The following is an 18,806-nucleotide window of genomic DNA, read 5'->3' as shown; positions in this document are numbered from 1 at the left end:
GAAAAACAGCTATGATTCACTACAAAACATCCATATCTGGGGGCTAAAAATCTCCTGGAAAAACAGCCATGGGTCGTTAAAAACATCAATGTTTGGAAGATTTAAAGCTGCTGGAAAAACAACCAACGGGTCCCTAAAAATATCAATGTTTGAGGGCTAAAAAGCCAAAGGAAACACAGCCACATGATGTAAGGGCTGGAAAAACAGCCATGGATTGCTAAAAAACACACACAGTTGGTGGCTAAAAAGCTGCTGGAAAGAAAACCAACAAGTCCCTAAAAATCATCCATGTTTGAGGGCTGAAGAGCTGCTAGAAAAACAGCTACAAATCACTAAAACACACCGATGTTTGGTAGCTAAAAAGCCGCTTTAAAAGACAGCTACAAGTTGCTAAAAAACACATATTTGGAGGCTAAAAATCCGCTGGAAAAACAACCAACTGATCCCTAAAATCATCAATGTTTGAGGGCTAAAAAGCTGCAGGAAACTCAGCAATGACTCGCTAAAAAACAACTGGTTTTGCTGTTGGTCTTGAACAGTGGTCTGCAGCTTGGCCGGTGCCTCACCATCCACCATCCCCTCCACCTCCTGATGACAAAGTCAGCTCAGATACTACGTCACCTCAGAAACATTGCTTTGATATGTATAAAATGTACAAATGTGATGTATTCGTGGTTTGCAGAGACACACAATTCCAACATTTTCCTCTGAACTGAGCTAAAAGTTAACACGTCTCATGCAGGAAAGTCCACACCATTTGACAAGTTGCTTTCCAAATCAACCTGTCATTACTCAGTTTTTTTTATGTTTATGTCACCACTTCTCCTTCCAACAAGAAGTCAGAGGGAGGCGGCAAGAGGTGGCAGCTTGACTCATTTTCACGCTGCAGTCTGATCAGATTAGCAGCTGCCTAAACAAGATAATGCAGGTAAATTCCCTGTTCAGACGCAGATGGAGGGGAACCAGGAAACTGTGTGTGTGTGTGTGTGTGTGTGTGTAATGCTTGGATTGCGTAATATTCCCAGGGTTGGCGGGTAAAATCCCTGATCAGGTGTGAATAAACAGTCAGGTGAGTGCGTAATACAGGTGATATGTGTGTCGTTTCACACAATGGAAAACAAAACCAAAGGGGTTGCAGACAAAATTGTTACAAACTGGTGATAACATTTTCTTTTTTGTAACACCGTGACAGATTAATAGTGAAGAAAACAAAAGTACATTCTCCATATTCTCAAGCTACACAGGGTCAGTAAGTACAGATTTATTCATACCACGTTTCTTAAGAAAATCTCCAAAGTGTGTCACATTAAAAGTATTAAATATCAAACAAGCAGGACAGTATTTACATAGATATAGTTTTGTTTCTCTGGCATTGTTGAGCTACATCGTGGTTTATTTCACATTGTCTTGTGCTGTTTTGTGTTTTTTAGGGGTCAGATTATTGTATAACGCACTGCCCAAGAAAGCAGTGACCACCACGTGAAAGGGGAAAAACAAATAATCTAAGAATGCCATAAAGTGAAGTACCGCTAAAGCCTGACAGGGACAGACCTAAAGGCAAAGTCCAAGAGAAAGTGTGTGGGTTAATGGCATGCACACACTCATATCTCAAATGACATTTCAAAAGGTCCTGTGATAGCAGAGAGATGAGAACGAGAAATGAAATCCAGCGACATCACCCTGTGACTATGAGGAAGCCCCACAGGCCACCGGCCAAAAACCACAAAGTGGCATTTAAAAGTAAGTGCTCATATTTCGATTGAGAGTCATCCTGAGTGTGCTGGAACGGGAAGTGAGAAGCGTTTGGCTAGGAGAGGAATTCACTTATCAAACTTTGCATGTTTAGAGAATGAAATGAGTGAGAGAGGTTTAAGAAGAAGGCAGCGGACACACGGTGACCACTGTGAGTAACAGGACATGAATCGTGTGGGTTGGGGTCATTAGAATAAATATGTATGACTCAATGACCAATAAGGGACAGTTTTATCAGGTCGCTTCATCACAGAGGGATTTTAAATGTGGCGATGTGTGATCTGAGAGCTCAGAGAGAAACTTTAACATTTAACATGATTATTATCAAACTGTATCAAACATTAACAACACTATGAGTGTGCGGCCATGCCGTCAGCGCTGTGAGGCTGTAGAGTATTTCAGCACAGCGGTGCTTTGAGCTGCACAGGTTTTCATCTCAACATGGGTTAGGACACAGAGGCTACTAAGCAGGGGGTCCAACACATTCTCATCCCAAGTCGTCACATATTGCCGCTTTGCCAGTGGTTTTTCACGCCTACATATCACACGCGAGGCACATCTCCTGCGTCTGCTGTTGACTTTTCAGGACACTGTTGCAAACGCTACACTTCTGTTTACACAGGAAATGTAAAGTTTCTGATTGTTAGATGCACACAGTCTTTTTCGAAATAAACTTACAATGTAGGTAAAACACCTCGTATTTACGTTAGGTTTAGAAAAAACATTGTGGTTTGGCTCTACATTTATACAGGAAGTGAACACCAGGCTCTCAGGTGAAAGTCCAAGTTTCATTAGACCCATCCACTGCCCCTCCCACCTGCCCTATGGGGACTTTCTAGCTCCTTGTATCACACCATTACTGCCAGTGTTTCAGCCTGATGACGTCTTGTGTCGTATCACAACACTGCGAAAGGTTATGCCTGGCCTTGTTGCTAACTCACACCACCAGATGGCGTCAGTTTGTAACTGAAAGCCGCAAAAGGTGGCTTTTAGCTTCAGGTGTCTGATGACTGTCTGATGACAGTCAACTTAAACTTAAAGGGTAATCGAGGAATGGGCACATAATTTAAGGTAGCCAACAACCTGGCTTTAGGCTATACATCCAAAACACTTGTATAAAAATTACCTGCTAGGTAACCAGACCAGGCCTCTATTTGAGACGGGCCTTTAATAGTCAAAATGTGTATCCACACTGGGCTGATAGAAGGAACTGGGCTTTTAACTGAAATAGCAAGGTGCTATCACATCAGAAGTTTTACTCAAAACCATTGCTAAAGTAGCGGCCTCAAGAATAAGGTGGATACATTATTCCATGTGACCCCTTACCTAAAATGGTCCATGGCATTATGTCCAAGTCATCCCATCCATAAAAAATTCATTCAGCTTTTCATTCATTCAATTTTTATCGTACCTCTTACATAGGTTATTTCTGACTGTTTACTTCCCTGCTGCCACAATATTCCGTGTGACTCCTTTCCTTCAATGTTGGACCGTTCCCCATTTTCAGAATATTCCTGGAATTTTGCGAAATTACATTTTAACTTCACTACGTGCAAACTAATTTCAAACTGCCTGCTGCTCAGTACACCACCCTGTGTTACATGTTACAGCATGTAGCAGAGGTGTGACAAAGCTCCACCCGTTACCTGTATCACCTGACACAAACCAGGAAACCGAAAGTTATTCTTCCTCACTGCAGAGAGACACACAGACTGAAGAACAGACGATCAGATTCACCTTCAGACCAAACTAACAACTTCCTCTGAGTGAGTTCAGCTAAAACTCCAACACTGCTGCTTCAATCTGCTGACACTCCACACACTGAAGGTGAGTTTGACTAAAAACACCACTCAAAGTCAAAGTACATTTCAGTGAAGTTAGTAGAGGAGGGAGGGGAGCCATGACTGACTGTACTTTCTGTCTGCTGTGTTTTCAGCTTCACTCAGAGACTAAATGGCTTCCAGATCAGAGGAGGATCTCTGCTGTCCGGTCTGTCAGGACGTCTTTAGACATCCTGTTGTTCTGTCATGTAGCCACAGCTTCTGTAAAGACTGTCTGCAGAACTGGTGGAGACAGAAACAAGTACGTGAGTGTCCAGTTTGTAAGAGAAGATCTTCAAAGGTTGAACCACCTGTTAGTCTGGTGTTAAAGAAGCTGTGTGAGGCCTTCTTATTGGAGAGAGATCAGAGAGCTTCAGAGGCTCTCTGCAGTCTGCACTCTGAGAAACTCAAACTCTTCTGTCTGGACCATCAGCAGCCAGTGTGTGTCATCTGCAGAGATTCAGAAAAACACACCAAGCACAGATTCAGACCCATCGATGAAGCTGCACGACAACACAAGAAGGAACTTGAGGAAACTCTGGAGCCCTTAAAGGAGAAGTTAAAGGTTTGTGAACAAGTTAAAGTGAAGTGTGAACAAACAGCACAACACATGAAGGCCCAGGCCCGACGCACAGAGAGGCAGATTAAGGAGCAGTTTAAGAAGCTTCACCAGTTTCTAGAAGAGGAAGAGGAGGCCAGGATGGCTGCACTGAGGGAGGAAGAGGAGCAGAAGAGTCAGATGATGAAGGAGAAGATGGAGGCTCTGAGCAGAGAGATAGCAGCTCTTTCAGACACAGTCAGAGCCACAGAGGACGAGCTGAGAGCTGAAGACGTCTCATTCCTGCTCAACTACAAGGCTGCAGTGGACAGAGTCCAGCAGCGCCCCCTGCTGGATGATCCACAGCTGCTCTCAGGAGCTCTGATAGACGAGGCCAAACACCTGGGCAACCTGACCTTCAACATCTGGAACAAGATGAAGGACATGGTCTCCTACACTCCTCTGATTCTGGACCCAAACACTGCTCATCCAAACCTCATCCTGTCTGAAGATCTGACCAGTGTGAGACCAGGACAGAGACAGCAGCTTCCTGATAATCCAGAGAGGATTGATGACTTTCCCTGTGTCCTGGGCTCTGAGGGCTTTAACTCAGGGACTCACAGCTGGGATGTCGAGGTTGGAGACAGTACAGGCTGGTTACTGGGTGTGTTAGCAGAGTCTGTCCAGAGGAAAGAACGCATTAAGTCTGGATTATGGAGAATATGGTTCCTTCAAGGTAAATACTCAGCACTGTCACTACCAGCTCCACCCACTGATCTCAAAGTGAAGAAGAAGCTCCAGAGGATCAGAGTGAATCTGGACTGGAACAGAGGAAAGCTGTCGTTCTCTGATCCTGATATTAACACACACATACACACCTTCACACACACTTTCACTGAGAGGATGTTTCCATACATTAGCTCTGCTGATGAACTGAAGATATTACCACTGAAGGTGTGTGTGACAGTGGGACAGAGCAGTTAGAGATAAAGAGGATGATTATATTTATGATGTTAATTTCTTAAAGAGAAAAGTCACTCTCCTCTTAAACTGGGAATAAAAAATAACAGCACAGTGTCAAAGTGACGTATTAGCTGGAGACACAGGCTGAGACAGAGAGGCTGACGACTTTAACATGAAAACATCTTTTTAATTGAAGTGATATTCTTTAATGTTTCCAGACTGAGTCATATCAGACATCTGACAAACTGAAACTTATTGTGACTTTACTTCATACTGTGTAACTCCTGTTAGCAGAGACAGAGATATACTCACTATAATCCATAATCCGTCTGGAGTCTTTTTTTAATGTCATGTGATTTGAGGAACTTCCTGCAGGACTTTTTTACTAATGCTTTAGCGCCCTCTGCTGATCAAAGTGTGTTCAACTCAACAGGATTAAACTGTTTCATATCAATAACTTCATTAATATTTTTACATTAAATCCACTCCAATCATAGCATCATTGTGGCTACTTATATTATTAATATAGTGTTATGATTCCACATTATGCTTAATTAAAATAATTCTGTATATACTAATCCATATATAAATGCATATTCCAAATATACTGTAACTACTGTGTAACTTTGATTTGGATTATCAGAAAACAGCACTGTTGGTTTTACATTACATCACATTTATGAACTTTACTGTGTTTAGCTTCATAGTGATGATCTGTTGTAAATACTGGTTTCACGTGGGATTTAAACCTTGTTCTCCTGGGTCAAAGTTTGTGTTGTTTGTCTCTTCCACCACTACCAGCCACCCTGTATGTAGATTTTATCACTCTATATCCTACTATGATCATGGCCTCTGCTTCTTTTCTTTAGTTTGGCAGCACGGCATTTTGCAAATAAGCCTGATATTAGAAGGTGGAATTGTTGTATCTGTGGTCTGATGCAGCAGAGCTGTAACAGGTACAGTGAGGCAGGGATGGGCAGTATTTCCATTACTTGTATTTAAAATACGCATTTCAGTTACATTTGAGTATTTTGTAATTTGTATGTGATAAGGCCGATAAAAAGCAAATGTAATTTGTAACAAAATACTTTTGAGTGGAGTACTTTTGTATTTAAAATACTCAGAATACTTTCTCCACGAATCAAAAAACAAAAATAATAGGCTACACATACACATTCTTATAATATTGGATGTAACAATATTTTTTACTTTTTTTATTTTATTTTTTTTAAAAAATATTTTTATCTATATGTTTTTTTAAACTTGGGCCATTCAGTGTGCCCTTCAATGACCTAGTGGTCTGTTTTACTGGACTGTGCATAACATAGGAAATTGTATGTTGTTGTGGTTGATGCTTGGGATGAGTATGCTGCAAATGAATTGCTTCACGTGGGGTCAATAAAGTTGTCTGAATCTAAATCTGAATCAATAAATAATATTTTAGGGTAGCCTACATGTCCCTAGATTTTTTTTCTCTTTTTCATTTGAAAAAAAAGTTGAACACAGGGCTCCAAAGGCTCAGAGTTAGACAGCAAACAAGTTAATTAATAATAATAATACATTTTATTTATACAGCGCTTTTACAGCTCTCAAAGACGCTTTACATTTAAAACCAAAGAAAAGAAGTACATACATGCAAGTGCAAAGAGATAAACAGAAGACAAGGACAATATAAAACAACAAGGTGCAAAAGCATAGTGCAGCTACTATGCTTAGCTACAGTAGCTACAGTATCTTGCTGCTGTTTAGCTAGACCGTTGGTGGACAGTTCACAGCACAGCTAGACTAGACTTGCCAGGGATGCTGCTCACGTGGATGGACCCACACTGCCAGTAGACTACCTTGCTGCTCATGTCTTCCAAGTTCAACAGATTGTCTGTCAAGGTCAATATTTTATCTGAGTGTGACAGATGTCTACTGGCTTGGTGTATGATTTATGTCTGGGTCTGGCTACATAGCCTATTGTATAAATACATGGTGATGATAGTTATAATATCAAGCTAGCGATGCTTATGCACGCCATTGGATGGATGATGGTTGAATGGTTGAAGAATCATGGTTGTTCTTTCTGGCATAGTTACTCATGGTCTCTAATTGCAGTATGCAAATTTTGAGCATTTTTGGTCAAGGACCTTTTGAGTTATTCAAGAAAAGCTTTGTGGACCGACCGACCAACCAACCAACCAACCAAAAGAGTGACCTATAGAGCTGCGGGTCACCGCTAAAAAGAAAAACAAAAAAAGTATTTTCTGTATTTGAAAATACAAAATACATGTATTTTATTTTGATACATTTTGTGGCACCAGTATTTTGTATTTTATTTTGATACATTTATTTGAGGGGCATTTTGTATTTTGTATCAAAATACATTTTGATGTATTTTTGCCCATCTCTGCAGTGAGGGAGGTTCATTGTTACAGTATTTCTTAAATGTTTCGGCTCATTTCTTTTTAAAGAGTTTTAACATTCTCCAAACAGGAAGTGCAATTGTCACAGCTGTCTCATGGGACATCGCAGCATGTCTGCAGAACCTAACTCACCTAAAACATTAAATTCAAACTTCAACACCTTGTGATTGTGTCAGTAAATTGGCCACAGACACCACAATGCAAAGATGTTTTGTCAGCATGTGAGCCGTACTGGTCAAAATGTTCAGGTATTTTTCAGCATTTCCAGTCAACTCTGGAAATGTGTCTTTGATACAAATCTCTGTTTTGTTCCTCTTTGTTGACACTGGCTGCTGACTGTACTATACAAGACTGTCAGTTTTGTCTCGCTGAATGCTAATGTGTATCACACAGAGAATTTCAGATTCTGATTCCAACAATAGGCTTACTGTACAATACTGTAGTCCACAGTCAAGGGTGTGCACGTTTCTATGTATACAGTACGTTTATTTGTGTCGTAATGTGTTACATGTACTGAAGATCTTTCATGTAAAATATATCCAGTGCTTCCAAGCTTGATCAGACATCACAAACATTCAGTGTCATAGATATTAATGGAGTATATCTGACAGATTCATGTTTAGAGGTTGTGAAGAGTGTGACAGTTTCACTGGGAACGCATTCATCAGTTTTGATCAGCAAGTGGTTACTGTGCAAATTGGAGATGACTGTTCTTACTCGTTTTCTTACAACAAACCAAGCGGTGCCCTCCAGGGCTGAGAAATGAAGCCAACACCAAAGTTCCAAAAACTGCAATTCCTCTAATGTCCACTTGAGGCTGGCTCCAAGAGCGAGTCAGTCCCCACAGACCCCCGTGTTAAAATGCTCAACTTTACAGCAGAAACAAACATGTTTACAGCCTGGTACAAAAAACAGTTTTGCTCTCTGTAGCTAATTTAACGGTTCATAGCGACTGTGTTCTTCCTTAATGTTCCCATTTACATTTTATTGAGGTTTGAAGTTATGCATAAATAAGGGTGGATTGTTTTAAGTGACTGCCTGTCTGCCAATAGTGTTCTCAGCTTTTCAGTCAGATCCACCCCTCGCTCCTCCACAGCTCCACCCTCACGCCCAGATATGGCCACTTCTGGATCCAAAAAACCAAGATAGCAACAGCTGAAATGCCAAACTCAAGGCTTCAAAACATGAATCCACAAACCAATGGGTGACGTCTTGGAAGCTGCGTCCATTATTTTTACAGTCCATGCAACAAACTGACTGTTAAGAAGTTTTAATTAAATGTTTTGAAAAAAACAAAACAAAACAAAAAAAAGTTCATGAATTGAGCCAAAGCAAATGAGAAAAACTGTGATCAGTTTTATTGTAATATCACTTTCTGATTGATCGAAACCAAACAATATTCCACGGTATTCCAAACCTGATCACCAGAAAAATGTTGGTCTTGCACAATTCTGCAAACCACAAATATGTAATGTTTGTAATGTTTGTAACCACTTGTTCATGTTCAGAAACAGATCATGTTTTATCCTCAAATCCGGATTTTGGCGACACAATTAATCCCCGCTGGAAAATCAGTGAAGTCTCGGTAATAAACAACCACTTTTCATGGCACTAACCAAAAACACCCAGGTTTTGTGGCGGCTAAAAAGCTGCTGGAAACAGCAACGGCTCCCTAATCACAAATGTTTTTGTTGTTTGTTAGTCTCAAACCATAGTCTGCAGCTTGGCAGACGTCTCATCAAAGTGTCACACCATTTACAGCAACATGCAAAGGTTTGAACACCCCTGGTTAAAATCTCTTTTACTGTGAGTAGTTAAGAAAGTAAAGATGAACTGATCTCCAAAAGGCATGAAGGTAAAGATGAAACATTTCTTCAATATTCTGAGCAAGATTACTTTTAAATTTTAATCTTTTACAGTTTTAAAATAACAAAAAATAAAAAGGGCCTGAAGCAAAAGTTTGGGCACCCTGCATGGTCAGTGCTCAGTAGTGCCCCCTTTGGCAAGTATCACAGCTTCTAAACACTTTTTGTATCCAGCTCAGAGTGTTTCACTTCTTGTTTGGAGGATTTTCACCCATTATTCCTGCAGAAGGCTTCTAGCTCTGTGAGATTCTTGGGCCGTCTTCATGCACTGCTCTTTGAGCTCTATCCACAGATGTTAATGATGTTTAGGTCGGGGGACTGTGAGGGGCGTGGCCAAACCTTCAGCTGGCTCCTCTTGAGGTTGTCCATTGTGGATTTGGAGGTGTGTTTAGGATCACTGTCCTGTTGTAGAAGCCATCCTCTCTTCATGTTCAAGTTTTCTACAGATGCTGTGATGTCTGGAATTTAACTGAATCCATTCTTCCCTCTACCTGTGAAATGTTCCCCGTGCCACTGGCTGCAACACAAGCCCAAAGCATCATCCATCCACCCCCGTGTTTAACAGTTGGACAGGTGTCCCTTTTTTCTCCAAACATACCTTTGCTCATTGTGTCCAAAAAGTTCTGTTTTACCTTCATCACTCTACAGGACTTGTTTCCAAAAAGCATCAGGCTTGTTTCGATGTTCCTTTTCAAACTTCTGATGCTGAATGTTGTGGCGAGGACACAGGAAAGGTTTTCTTCTGATGACTCTTCCATGAAGCTCATATTTGTCCAGGTGTGTCTGCACAGTAGAACAGTGCACCACCACTCCAGAGTCTGATAAATCTTCCTGCAGGTCTTTTGCAGTCAAACAGGGGTTTTGATTTGCCTTTCTAACAATCCTACGAGCAGCTCTCTCACAAAGTTTTCAACTTGACCTCCACAGTTCCTGTTAACTGCCATTTCTTAATGACATTACGAACTGAGGAAACAGCTCCTTGAAAACACTTTGCTATCTTCTTATAGTCTCCTGTTTTGTGGGCATCATGTATCACTGGATCACCACTGCCACAGGCAACGGACATCTACACCACCCGCTGCAAGAACAAGGCACTACACATCCTAAAGGACTCCTACCACCCAGCACACAGTCTGTTCTGCTACCTCCCTTCAGGCAAACGTCTGCGGACCATCAAGGCACGCACCAGTCGCCTCAAGGACAGTTTTTATCCACAAGCCATCAGACTGCTAAACAGTAGCACTTGGTGCTATGTGTGCACGTGATTATTCCTCTGGATGTTTACTGAATGTTGTTTAGACTATTTTATGGACTATTTATTGACTCTATGGGGTCTGGCAAAATGCAGGTCATTGCAGTGACTGTACACTGTACTTTCAATGTATACAACAACAATAAACTAAACTAAACTTTAGTTTTCAGAGTGCTAGGCAGCTGTTTAGAGGAGCCCATGGCTGCTGATTGTTGGGACAAGGTTTCAGGAGTCAGAGTATTTATAAAGCTTTGAAATTAGCATCAGCTGGCCTTTCCTAACGATGACTGTGAATAATAATAATAATAATAATAATAATAATAATAATAATACATTTTATTTATACAGCGCTTTTACAGCTCTCAAAGACGCTCTACATTTAAAACCAAAGAAAAGAAATACATACATGTAAGTGCAAAGACATAAACAGAAGACAAGGACAATATAAAACAACAAGGTGCAAAAGCATAGTGCAAAACAAAGAAAAGGAGGGCACATGAGGAATTGAGAACGAAAAGCTAATGTTAAAGGTTAAAGGCGGATTTGAAAAGGTGGGTTTTGAGGAGTGATTTGAAGGTGGATGGATTTGGACAGTCACGGATGTGTATAGGGAGGGTGTTCCAGAGGGAGGGGGCGGCTATGGAGAAGGCTCTGTCGCCCCAGGTTCTGTGCTTGGTCCTGTGTGGGGGTGAGAGGAGGTTTTTGTCAGATGATCGAAGGTTGCAGGAGGGAGTGTGGTGGTGGAGCATGTCCGTGAGGTAGGAGGGGGCCTGGCTGTGGAGGGCTTTGTGGGTGAGGAGGAGGATCTTGAAATTGATTCTGTACGGGACAGGGAGCCAGTGAAGGTTTTGCAGGACAGGGGTTATATGTTCACGGGAGCTGGTGTGGGTGAGGAGGCGGGCGGCAGAGTTTTGGATGTACTGAAGTTTGTTGAGGACTTTGGATGATGAGCCGTAGAGGATGCTGTTGCAGTAGTCCAGTCTTGAGGTGATGAAAGCATGGATGAGAGTTTCAGCAGCAGAGAAGGAGAGCAATGGGCGGAGACGGGCAATGTTTCTAAGGTGAAAGAAGGCAGTTTGGGCGAGGCGGCTGATGTGATGTTCAAATGAGAGGTTATTGTCGAAGATGATACCAAGGTTGCGGATGAATGGGGAGGGAGAGAGGGTGGTGTTATCAATGCTGAGGGTGAAGTTTTGTGTTGCTGTAGAGAAGGATTTTGGGCCGATGAGTATTATTTCAGATTTGTCACAGTTGAGTTTGAGGAAGTTGGCTTGCAGCCATGATTGGAGTTCAGTCAGACAGTTGGTGAGGGTAGAGCGGGTGGCCGGGGTGATGGATTTTGTGTAGATGTAGATTTGGATGTCGTCGGCGTAGCAGTGGAAATGGAGACCATGACGGCGGATGATGGAACCAAGGGGGAGTAGGTAGGTGATGAAGAGGAGAGGACCAAGCACCGAGCCCTGAGGGACACCTTGAAGCAGGGGGACGCTGGAGGAGGTGCAGTTGTTGACGTGGATGAACTGATGTCTGTCGGTAAGGTATGATTTGAGCCAGGAGAGAGCAGAGCCAGTGATGTTGAGGGAAGTTTGTAGGCAGGACAGCAGAGTGGTGTGGTTGATGGTGTCAAAGGCAGCAGTGAGGTCGAGGAGGATGAGTATGTTGAGGTGGCCAGAGTCGGCAGAGAGGAGGAGGTCGTTAGTGATTTTGAGGAGGGCGGTTTCGGTACTGTGTTGAGGGCAGAATCCGGATTGAAATGGTTCATATAGTTCATGAGAGCGGAGGTGGGTTTTGATTTGGGAGGCGACAACACGTTCCAGAATTTTTGACAGAAAGGGAGGGTTCGAGATGGGACGGAAATTTGAGATGACGTCAGGGTCCAGGCCGGGTTTTTTGAGGATGGGGGTGACAGCGGCTTTCAGGGATTTCGGGATAGAGCCAGAGGTGAGGGAGGAGTTAATGATGGTAGTGATGAGTGGGGAGATAGTTGGGAGGCAGACTTTGATGATGGAGGATGGTATGGGGTCCAGGATGGAAGTGGAGCTTTTCATCTTGGAGATGATGGGGAGGAGTTCCAGGGGGGAGACAGGGGTGAAGTGGTGGTGGAGACGGTGAGCACTGGAGAGACTGAGATGGGGGGGAGGGGGTTGCTGAGTTGAGTGTTGATGGTTTCGATCTTTGATTGAAAACATGCCAGGAAGGAGTTGCATTTGTCAGCTGTGATGGAGGAGAGGGTGTTGTCACAGGGTTTGAGGAGTTTATTGACGGTGGAAAAGAGAGTCTTAGGGTTATTGGAGCCAGAGTGAATGAGTTGTGAGTAGTAGTTGGACCGGGCAGCAGTGAGGGTGTCTTTGTAGTTTGAAAGGTGGTCTGTATAGGCATGGAGCCTGCCTGCTATGCATGGAGCGTAGCAGGCAGGCCTGAGCCAGGTATTCAGCAGGAGCAGCCTGGAGAAGCGCGCGTCCCTGCGACCAAGTGTGGGAATGGGACCGGAGATAAAAACGGACTTTCCACAAGTGCGTAGGAAGTCCAGGAGGGAGGTGAAAGCACTTTTGGTCAGCTCAGAGGCGCCCCGAGCCAGGTCGTTGGTCCCTACGTGCACCACGATGCGGGTGATGGAGGAAGGGAGTGACTGCAGCAGCCCAGGGAGTTTTCCCAGGATTACCAGGACTGTGGCTCTGGGGAAACAACAGGTGGTGACATTGAAGAAGCGGATATTCCTTGTGATGGAGTCTCCGATGATCAGGGTGGCTGGAGGGAAGAGCGGGCGAGGAAGGGTTTTTGCCGGGTTGGATGGTGGCGAGCCAGTGTCGGGGTCGTCCGCTGGCCGCGGGATCGGTGACCGGGCATGGTGGGACAGGTGTTGCGGTGGATCGGCCGTTACAGCCCTAGGAGGAGGAGAGTCTGCCGGGAGCGTGGGGTGGAGGAGGCCTCCGGAGCGTCTGAGGACGGCTTCCCTCAGGAATTTGCGACGTGAAGCAGAGGTAGTTGTCCGGGAGGAGAGCTGGTGATCCGGGGCCGCAGCAGAGCCACTCTGGGTACCGGCAGGTGCTGGCGGGGAGGAGGGCTCCACGTCACCCATTGGCACCGGGCCGCGGGTACACCGCCAGCTGCCAGTGTGGAGCCAGCCACGATGATCCCAGAGGCAGGGCAGCTGGAGCAGGGAGACGGCGCCCCAGCAACCGCTACGGCACCGGGGACAGCGGGGCCGTCGGAGCGGGAAGCCGCGGGGACGCCATCAGCCACAGGTGTAGGACTAGCTAACGTTACCCCAGATGTGGAGCTACCTGAGCCCGAGGGCGAAGCACCAGTAGCCGCAGGCGGAGAGGGGCCAGCGGCTTTTCCAGAGCCAGGTGTTGCACAACCACCAGCAGCCGTGTGCAGAGAGCTAGCGGCGGGGCTAGCACGTTGGCTAGCTTGAGCTATGCTAACCGGAAGAAGATCTGGGTTGTCTGCTAGCGCCTCGAAGCGATTGGAGAGGCTCAGGTGAGGAGGAAAGGCAGTCGCGTCCTGGAGTCTCTTTCTGTCGTGGATCACAACTTCAGCCCAGGATGTCTGGAGGCTGGGTGTGGAGGAGGAGGAAGGCCGCGGACCGGTGGAGGTATCCCATGGGATGGTGTCCTGGAGGGCCGCTTTGAGGGAGACCATGTGCAAGGACTGTTCGTGAGCCAGGTCCAGGAAGGAGGTCAGCATGGCCTGTTTATCTTGCAGTTCCTGGGAGAGTCGGCGGATGTCTTCCTTAAGGTCTGTAATGTGTTTATTTGCTTTTGTGAGCATTATGTTGTCACAGGCCATGGATGTAGCACGTTGGCTAGCTTGGGCTAAGCTATGGATGTAGCACGTTGGCTAGCTTGAGCTAAGCTAACAGCTAGGTGGTGCTGGTAGTCAAGGCGTGGGTAAATGCAGAAATAGGACAACAGTCAGTAACGTTAGAGCCAGCAGGGTTGTGATAAGGAGGCAGGGGTGTATAGGTGCCACTGGAGGGAGAATAGCTTCTTGGATCAACAACGCATCAGGCGTGGAGAGCAAGCTGCCGTGCTGCTATGCTATATCTCGTTGTCCTTTGAGTCTTCAGCCTTCGACCTGCAAAGCATGTCAGGAAAAACTCCCTAAAAAACCCTTATTCGGGGAAAAAAGGAAGAAACCTTCAGGTAGGCAGGATCCCCTGCCAGGACGGCTGACCGTTCAGGACTCTCAGACTCTCAGAAATGACCGCAGCCTTGTACTTTAATAAAACACTAATAGGTTTAACCGACAAATATTTCTGGTGCTGACTAGCGAGGGGACGGATGTTTAATCATTAAGACGACGAATCGCGCCAAAGCCAGCCAGAGCCCTAACAAGCTCATTAAGGTCTGAGACCCTGGGAAAAGTTGTGTGAGAGCTCAAATGTCTTGGGGTGCCCAAACCTTTGCATGGTGCTCCTTTCATTTATTTTCACTCTAAAATTGTATACAACAGAAATAATTCACTAATCCTGCTTAAAATGTTGAAATGCATGTTCCAGCTTTAACCTCAGCCTTTTGAAGATCAGTTCATCTTCTACTTACTTAAATACTTGCAGAAATTAAATTTTGACCAGGGGTGCCCAAACTTTTGCGTGCCACTGTACCATCCCCTCCACCCCAACTTCATATTCACAGTTTGCAGAAATGTACAATGGCAACATTGACTTCTGACGACAGGATGATATTCCTTACATATATTATTCCATGACGCTTCTGTTTCCTACAATCTTCCAAGCTACGTCTCAGCTGCAATATTTTGTGGTTCCTTTTAAATACATTATTTTATTTTAATCAATTCCATAGCACCCATCTACTGTACTGTATATTCCATGGTCCTCAATTTTCAAAATATCCTTCACTAAATTAAATTCTTCACTTCATTCAGCCTTCATCGAAACTACTTTTGAACTGTTGCATCAGTCTGCCGTGCACTATCAGTCTTTATATCCAGCAATAAATCAGTACTTTAGAATGAAACACAGCCCTGTGTTAAATGTCAAGCAACAGCAGAAGAGGTCTGACAAAAGTCCACTTCTCACCTGACACAAACCAGGAAACACTTTGATATTCTCCCTCACTGCAGAGAGACACACAGACTGAAGAACAGACGATCAGATTCACCTTCAGACCAAACTAACAACTTCCTCTGAGTGAGTTCAGCTAAAACTCCAACACTGCTGCTTCAACCTGCTGACACTCCACACACTGAAGGTGAGTTTGACTAAAAACACCACTCAAAGTCAAAGTACATTTCAGTCAAGTTAGTAGAGGAGGGAGGGGAGCCATGACTGACTGTACTTTCTGTCTGCTGTGTTTTCAGCTTCACTCAGAGACTAAATGGCTTCCAGATCAGAGGAGGATCTCTGCTGTCCGGTCTGTCAGGACGTCTTTAGAGATCCTGTTGTTCTGTCATGTAGCCACAGCTTCTGTAAAGACTGTCTGCAGAACTGGTGGAGACAGAAACAAGTATGTGAGTGTCCAGTTTGTAACAGAAGATCTTCAAAGGTTGAACCACCTTGTAACCTGGCGTTAAAGAACCTGTGTGAGGCCTTCTTACAGGAGAGAGATCAGAGAGCTTCAGAGGCTCTCTGCAGTCTGCACTTTGAGAAACTCAAACTCTTCTGTCTGAACCATCAGCAGCCAGTGTGTGTCGTCTGCAGAGATTCAGAAAAACACACCAACCACAGATTCAGACCCATCGATGAAGCTGCACGACAACACAAGAAGGAAGTTGAGGAAACTCTGGAGCCCTTAAAGGAGAAGTTAAAGGTTTGTGAACAAGTTAAAGTGAAGTGTGAACAAACAGCACAACACATGAAGGTCCAGGCCCGACGCACAGAGAGGCAGATTAACGAGCAGTTTAAGAAGCTTCACCAGTTTCTAGAAGAGGAAGAGGAGGCCAGGATGGCTGCATTGAGGGATGAAGAGGAGCAGAAGAATCAGATGATGAAGGAGAAGATGGAGGCTCTGAGCAGAGAGATAGCAGCTCTTTCAGACACAGTCAGAGCCACAGAGGACGAGCTGAGAGCTGAAGACGTCTCATTCCTGCTCAACTACAAGGCTGCAGTGGACAGAGTCCAGCAGCGCCCCCTGCTGGATGATCCACAGCTGCTCTCAGGAGCTCTGATAGACGAGGCCAAACACCTGGGCAACCTGACCTTCAATATCTGGAACAAGATGAAGGACATGGTCTCCTATACTCCTCTGATTCTGGACCCAAACACTGCTCATCCAGACCTCATCCTGTCTGAAGATCTGACCAGTGTGAGACCAGGACACAGACAGCAGCTTCCTGATAATCCAGAGAGGTTTGATTCTTACTTCTCTGTCCTGGGCTCTGAGGGCTTTAACTCAGGGACTCACAGCTGGGATGTCGAGGTTGGAGACAGTACACTCTGGTTACTGGGTGTGTTAGCAGAGTCTGTCCAGAGGAAGGGAGACATAAAGTCTGGATTATGGGTAACAGGGTTCCATGAAGATAAATACTCAGCACGCTCACTACCAGCTCCACTCACTGATCTCAAAGTGAAGAAGAAGCTCCAGAGGATCAGAGTGAATCTGGACTGGAACAGAGGAAAGCTGTCGTTCTCTGATCCTGATACTAACAGGCACATACACACCTTCACACACACTTTCACTGAGAGGATGTTTCCATTCATTAGCTCTGGTGATGAACTGAAGATATTACCACTGAAGGTCTGTGTGACAGTGGGACAGAGCAGTTAGAGATAAAGAGGATGATTATATTTATGATGTTAATTTCTTAAAGAGAAAAGTCACTCTCCTCTTAAACTGGGAATAAAAAATAACAGCACAGTGTCAAAGTGACGTATTAGCTGGAGACACAGGCTGAGACAGAGAGGCTGACGACTTCAACATGAAAACATCTTTTTAATTGAAGTGATATTCTTTAATGTTTCCAGACTGAGTCATATCAGACATCTGACAAACTGAAACTTATTGTGACTTTATGTCATACTGTGTAACTCCTGTTAGCAGAGACAGAAATATACTCACTATAATCCATAAGTGATGATGAGAAGTGACGGCATGACTTTAGATTCAAATCTTCATTTTCAGCAGGTAAACTGCGTCTGGAGTCTTTTTTTAATGTCATGTGATTTGAGGAACTTACTGCAGGACTTTTTTACTGATGCTTTAGCGCCCTCTGCTGATCAAAGTGTGTTCAACTCAACAGGATTAAACTGTTTCATATCAATAACTTCATTAATATTTTTACATTAAATCCACTCCAATCATAGCATCATTGTGGCTACTTATATTATTAATATAGTGTTATGATTCCACATTATGCTTAATTGAAATCATTTTGTATATACTAATCCATATATAAATGCATATTCCAAATATACTGTAACTACTGTGTAACTTTGATTTGGATTATCAGAAAACAGCACTGTTGGTTTTACATTACATCACATTTATGAACTTTACTGTGTTTAGCTTTATAGTGATGATCTGTTATTTGTATATATATATTTTCTGCCCATAACTGTTGTTGTCTAAAGAAAAATTAACCTCCTGAGACCAATAATGCTTCTTTTCTTAACACAATATTAATATTAATGTTATTAGTATTGTTAATATTATGTAGTTAACCCTTTAACAGACACAACTAATTAGTGGCACAGCTGATTTAAACTCATTAAAGATTCTCCTGAAAATGTTTCTTTGCATTAGTGTGTTATTTTTTTTGTCAGAATGACGCTGTCATTATTAATTTCTCTTTTAAAAACAGAGGTGTTGTCATCAGTCACCACCCCCTCCATCCTCAGCCAATTATAATAAAGGAAAAATGTCATCATGAAATAAAAAAAAAGATAAAATAAAGAATACAACATTAGTCTGAACAATAAATCAAACAATGTCACTTCCTGTTTCTTAATGATGGACTGAACTCCAAAGGATGTTCAGTGACACTGTGAGCTTTTCAATCGTCTTTTCTCAGAGTTGATCGGAGTGTTTCTTTGTCTTCATGTTGGAGGTTCTGTCACAAAACTGACTCACCAAAAGTTACAGGTGTGTTTGTACCACAATCACCCTTCACCAGCCACAGGTGATCTCCACTGAACTGATGATGTCATTTCTAAAAACCTTTTAACTTAGCCTTTATAAAAGTAGTAATACAACAGTGTAGAAAAACTCTGCTACAAGTAAAAATCCGGCATTTAAAATCTTAGTT

The 18,806-nt window shown here is 43.6% G+C and overlaps 2 protein-coding genes across 3 annotated transcripts; both read left to right on the top strand.

The window, feature by feature from the left end:
* Positions 1–1,592: 1,592 nt before the first annotated feature.
* Positions 1,593–6,521, top strand: LOC117256354 (nuclear factor 7, brain-like). Of its 2 annotated transcripts, none has more exons than XM_078171934.1 (3): positions 1,593–1,740; positions 3,452–3,579; positions 3,689–6,521. In XM_078171934.1, the coding sequence occupies exon 3, from the start codon at positions 3,706–3,708 to the stop codon at positions 5,092–5,094; it is 1,389 nt and encodes a 462-aa protein (XP_078028060.1). In that variant the 5' UTR covers positions 1,593–1,740; positions 3,452–3,579; positions 3,689–3,705; the 3' UTR covers positions 5,095–6,521. The 2 variants fall into 2 exon arrangements, with proteins under 2 accessions (XP_078028060.1, XP_078028058.1); XM_078171932.1 differs by having other exon boundaries at positions 1,598–1,740; positions 3,363–3,579.
* A 9,139-nt stretch (positions 6,522–15,660) lies between these two features.
* LOC144464526 (nuclear factor 7, brain-like) lies at positions 15,661–18,278 on the top strand. The gene is made up of 2 exons (XM_078171928.1): positions 15,661–15,814; positions 15,924–18,278. Exon 2 carries the CDS (start codon positions 15,941–15,943, stop codon positions 17,327–17,329), a length of 1,389 nt encoding a protein of 462 aa, XP_078028054.1. The 5' UTR covers positions 15,661–15,814; positions 15,924–15,940; the 3' UTR covers positions 17,330–18,278.
* Positions 18,279–18,806: the final 528 nt, after the last annotated feature.

Source organism: Epinephelus lanceolatus, chromosome 1 (genome assembly GCF_041903045.1).
Source record: "Epinephelus lanceolatus isolate andai-2023 chromosome 1, ASM4190304v1, whole genome shotgun sequence".
Lineage (NCBI taxonomy): Eukaryota > Metazoa > Chordata > Actinopteri > Perciformes > Serranidae > Epinephelus > Epinephelus lanceolatus.
Note: the sequence above shows the minus strand (reverse complement) of the source record. Positions and strands in the feature narration are given on the sequence as shown.

What these genes read in the sequence shown, in the direction of transcription:
- LOC117256354 (XM_078171934.1), top strand. Translation starts at nt 3,706, where the DNA reads ATGGCTTCCAGATCAGAGGAGGATCTCTGCTGTCCGGTCTGTCAGGAC.
- LOC144464526 (XM_078171928.1), top strand. Translation starts at nt 15,941, where the DNA reads ATGGCTTCCAGATCAGAGGAGGATCTCTGCTGTCCGGTCTGTCAGGAC.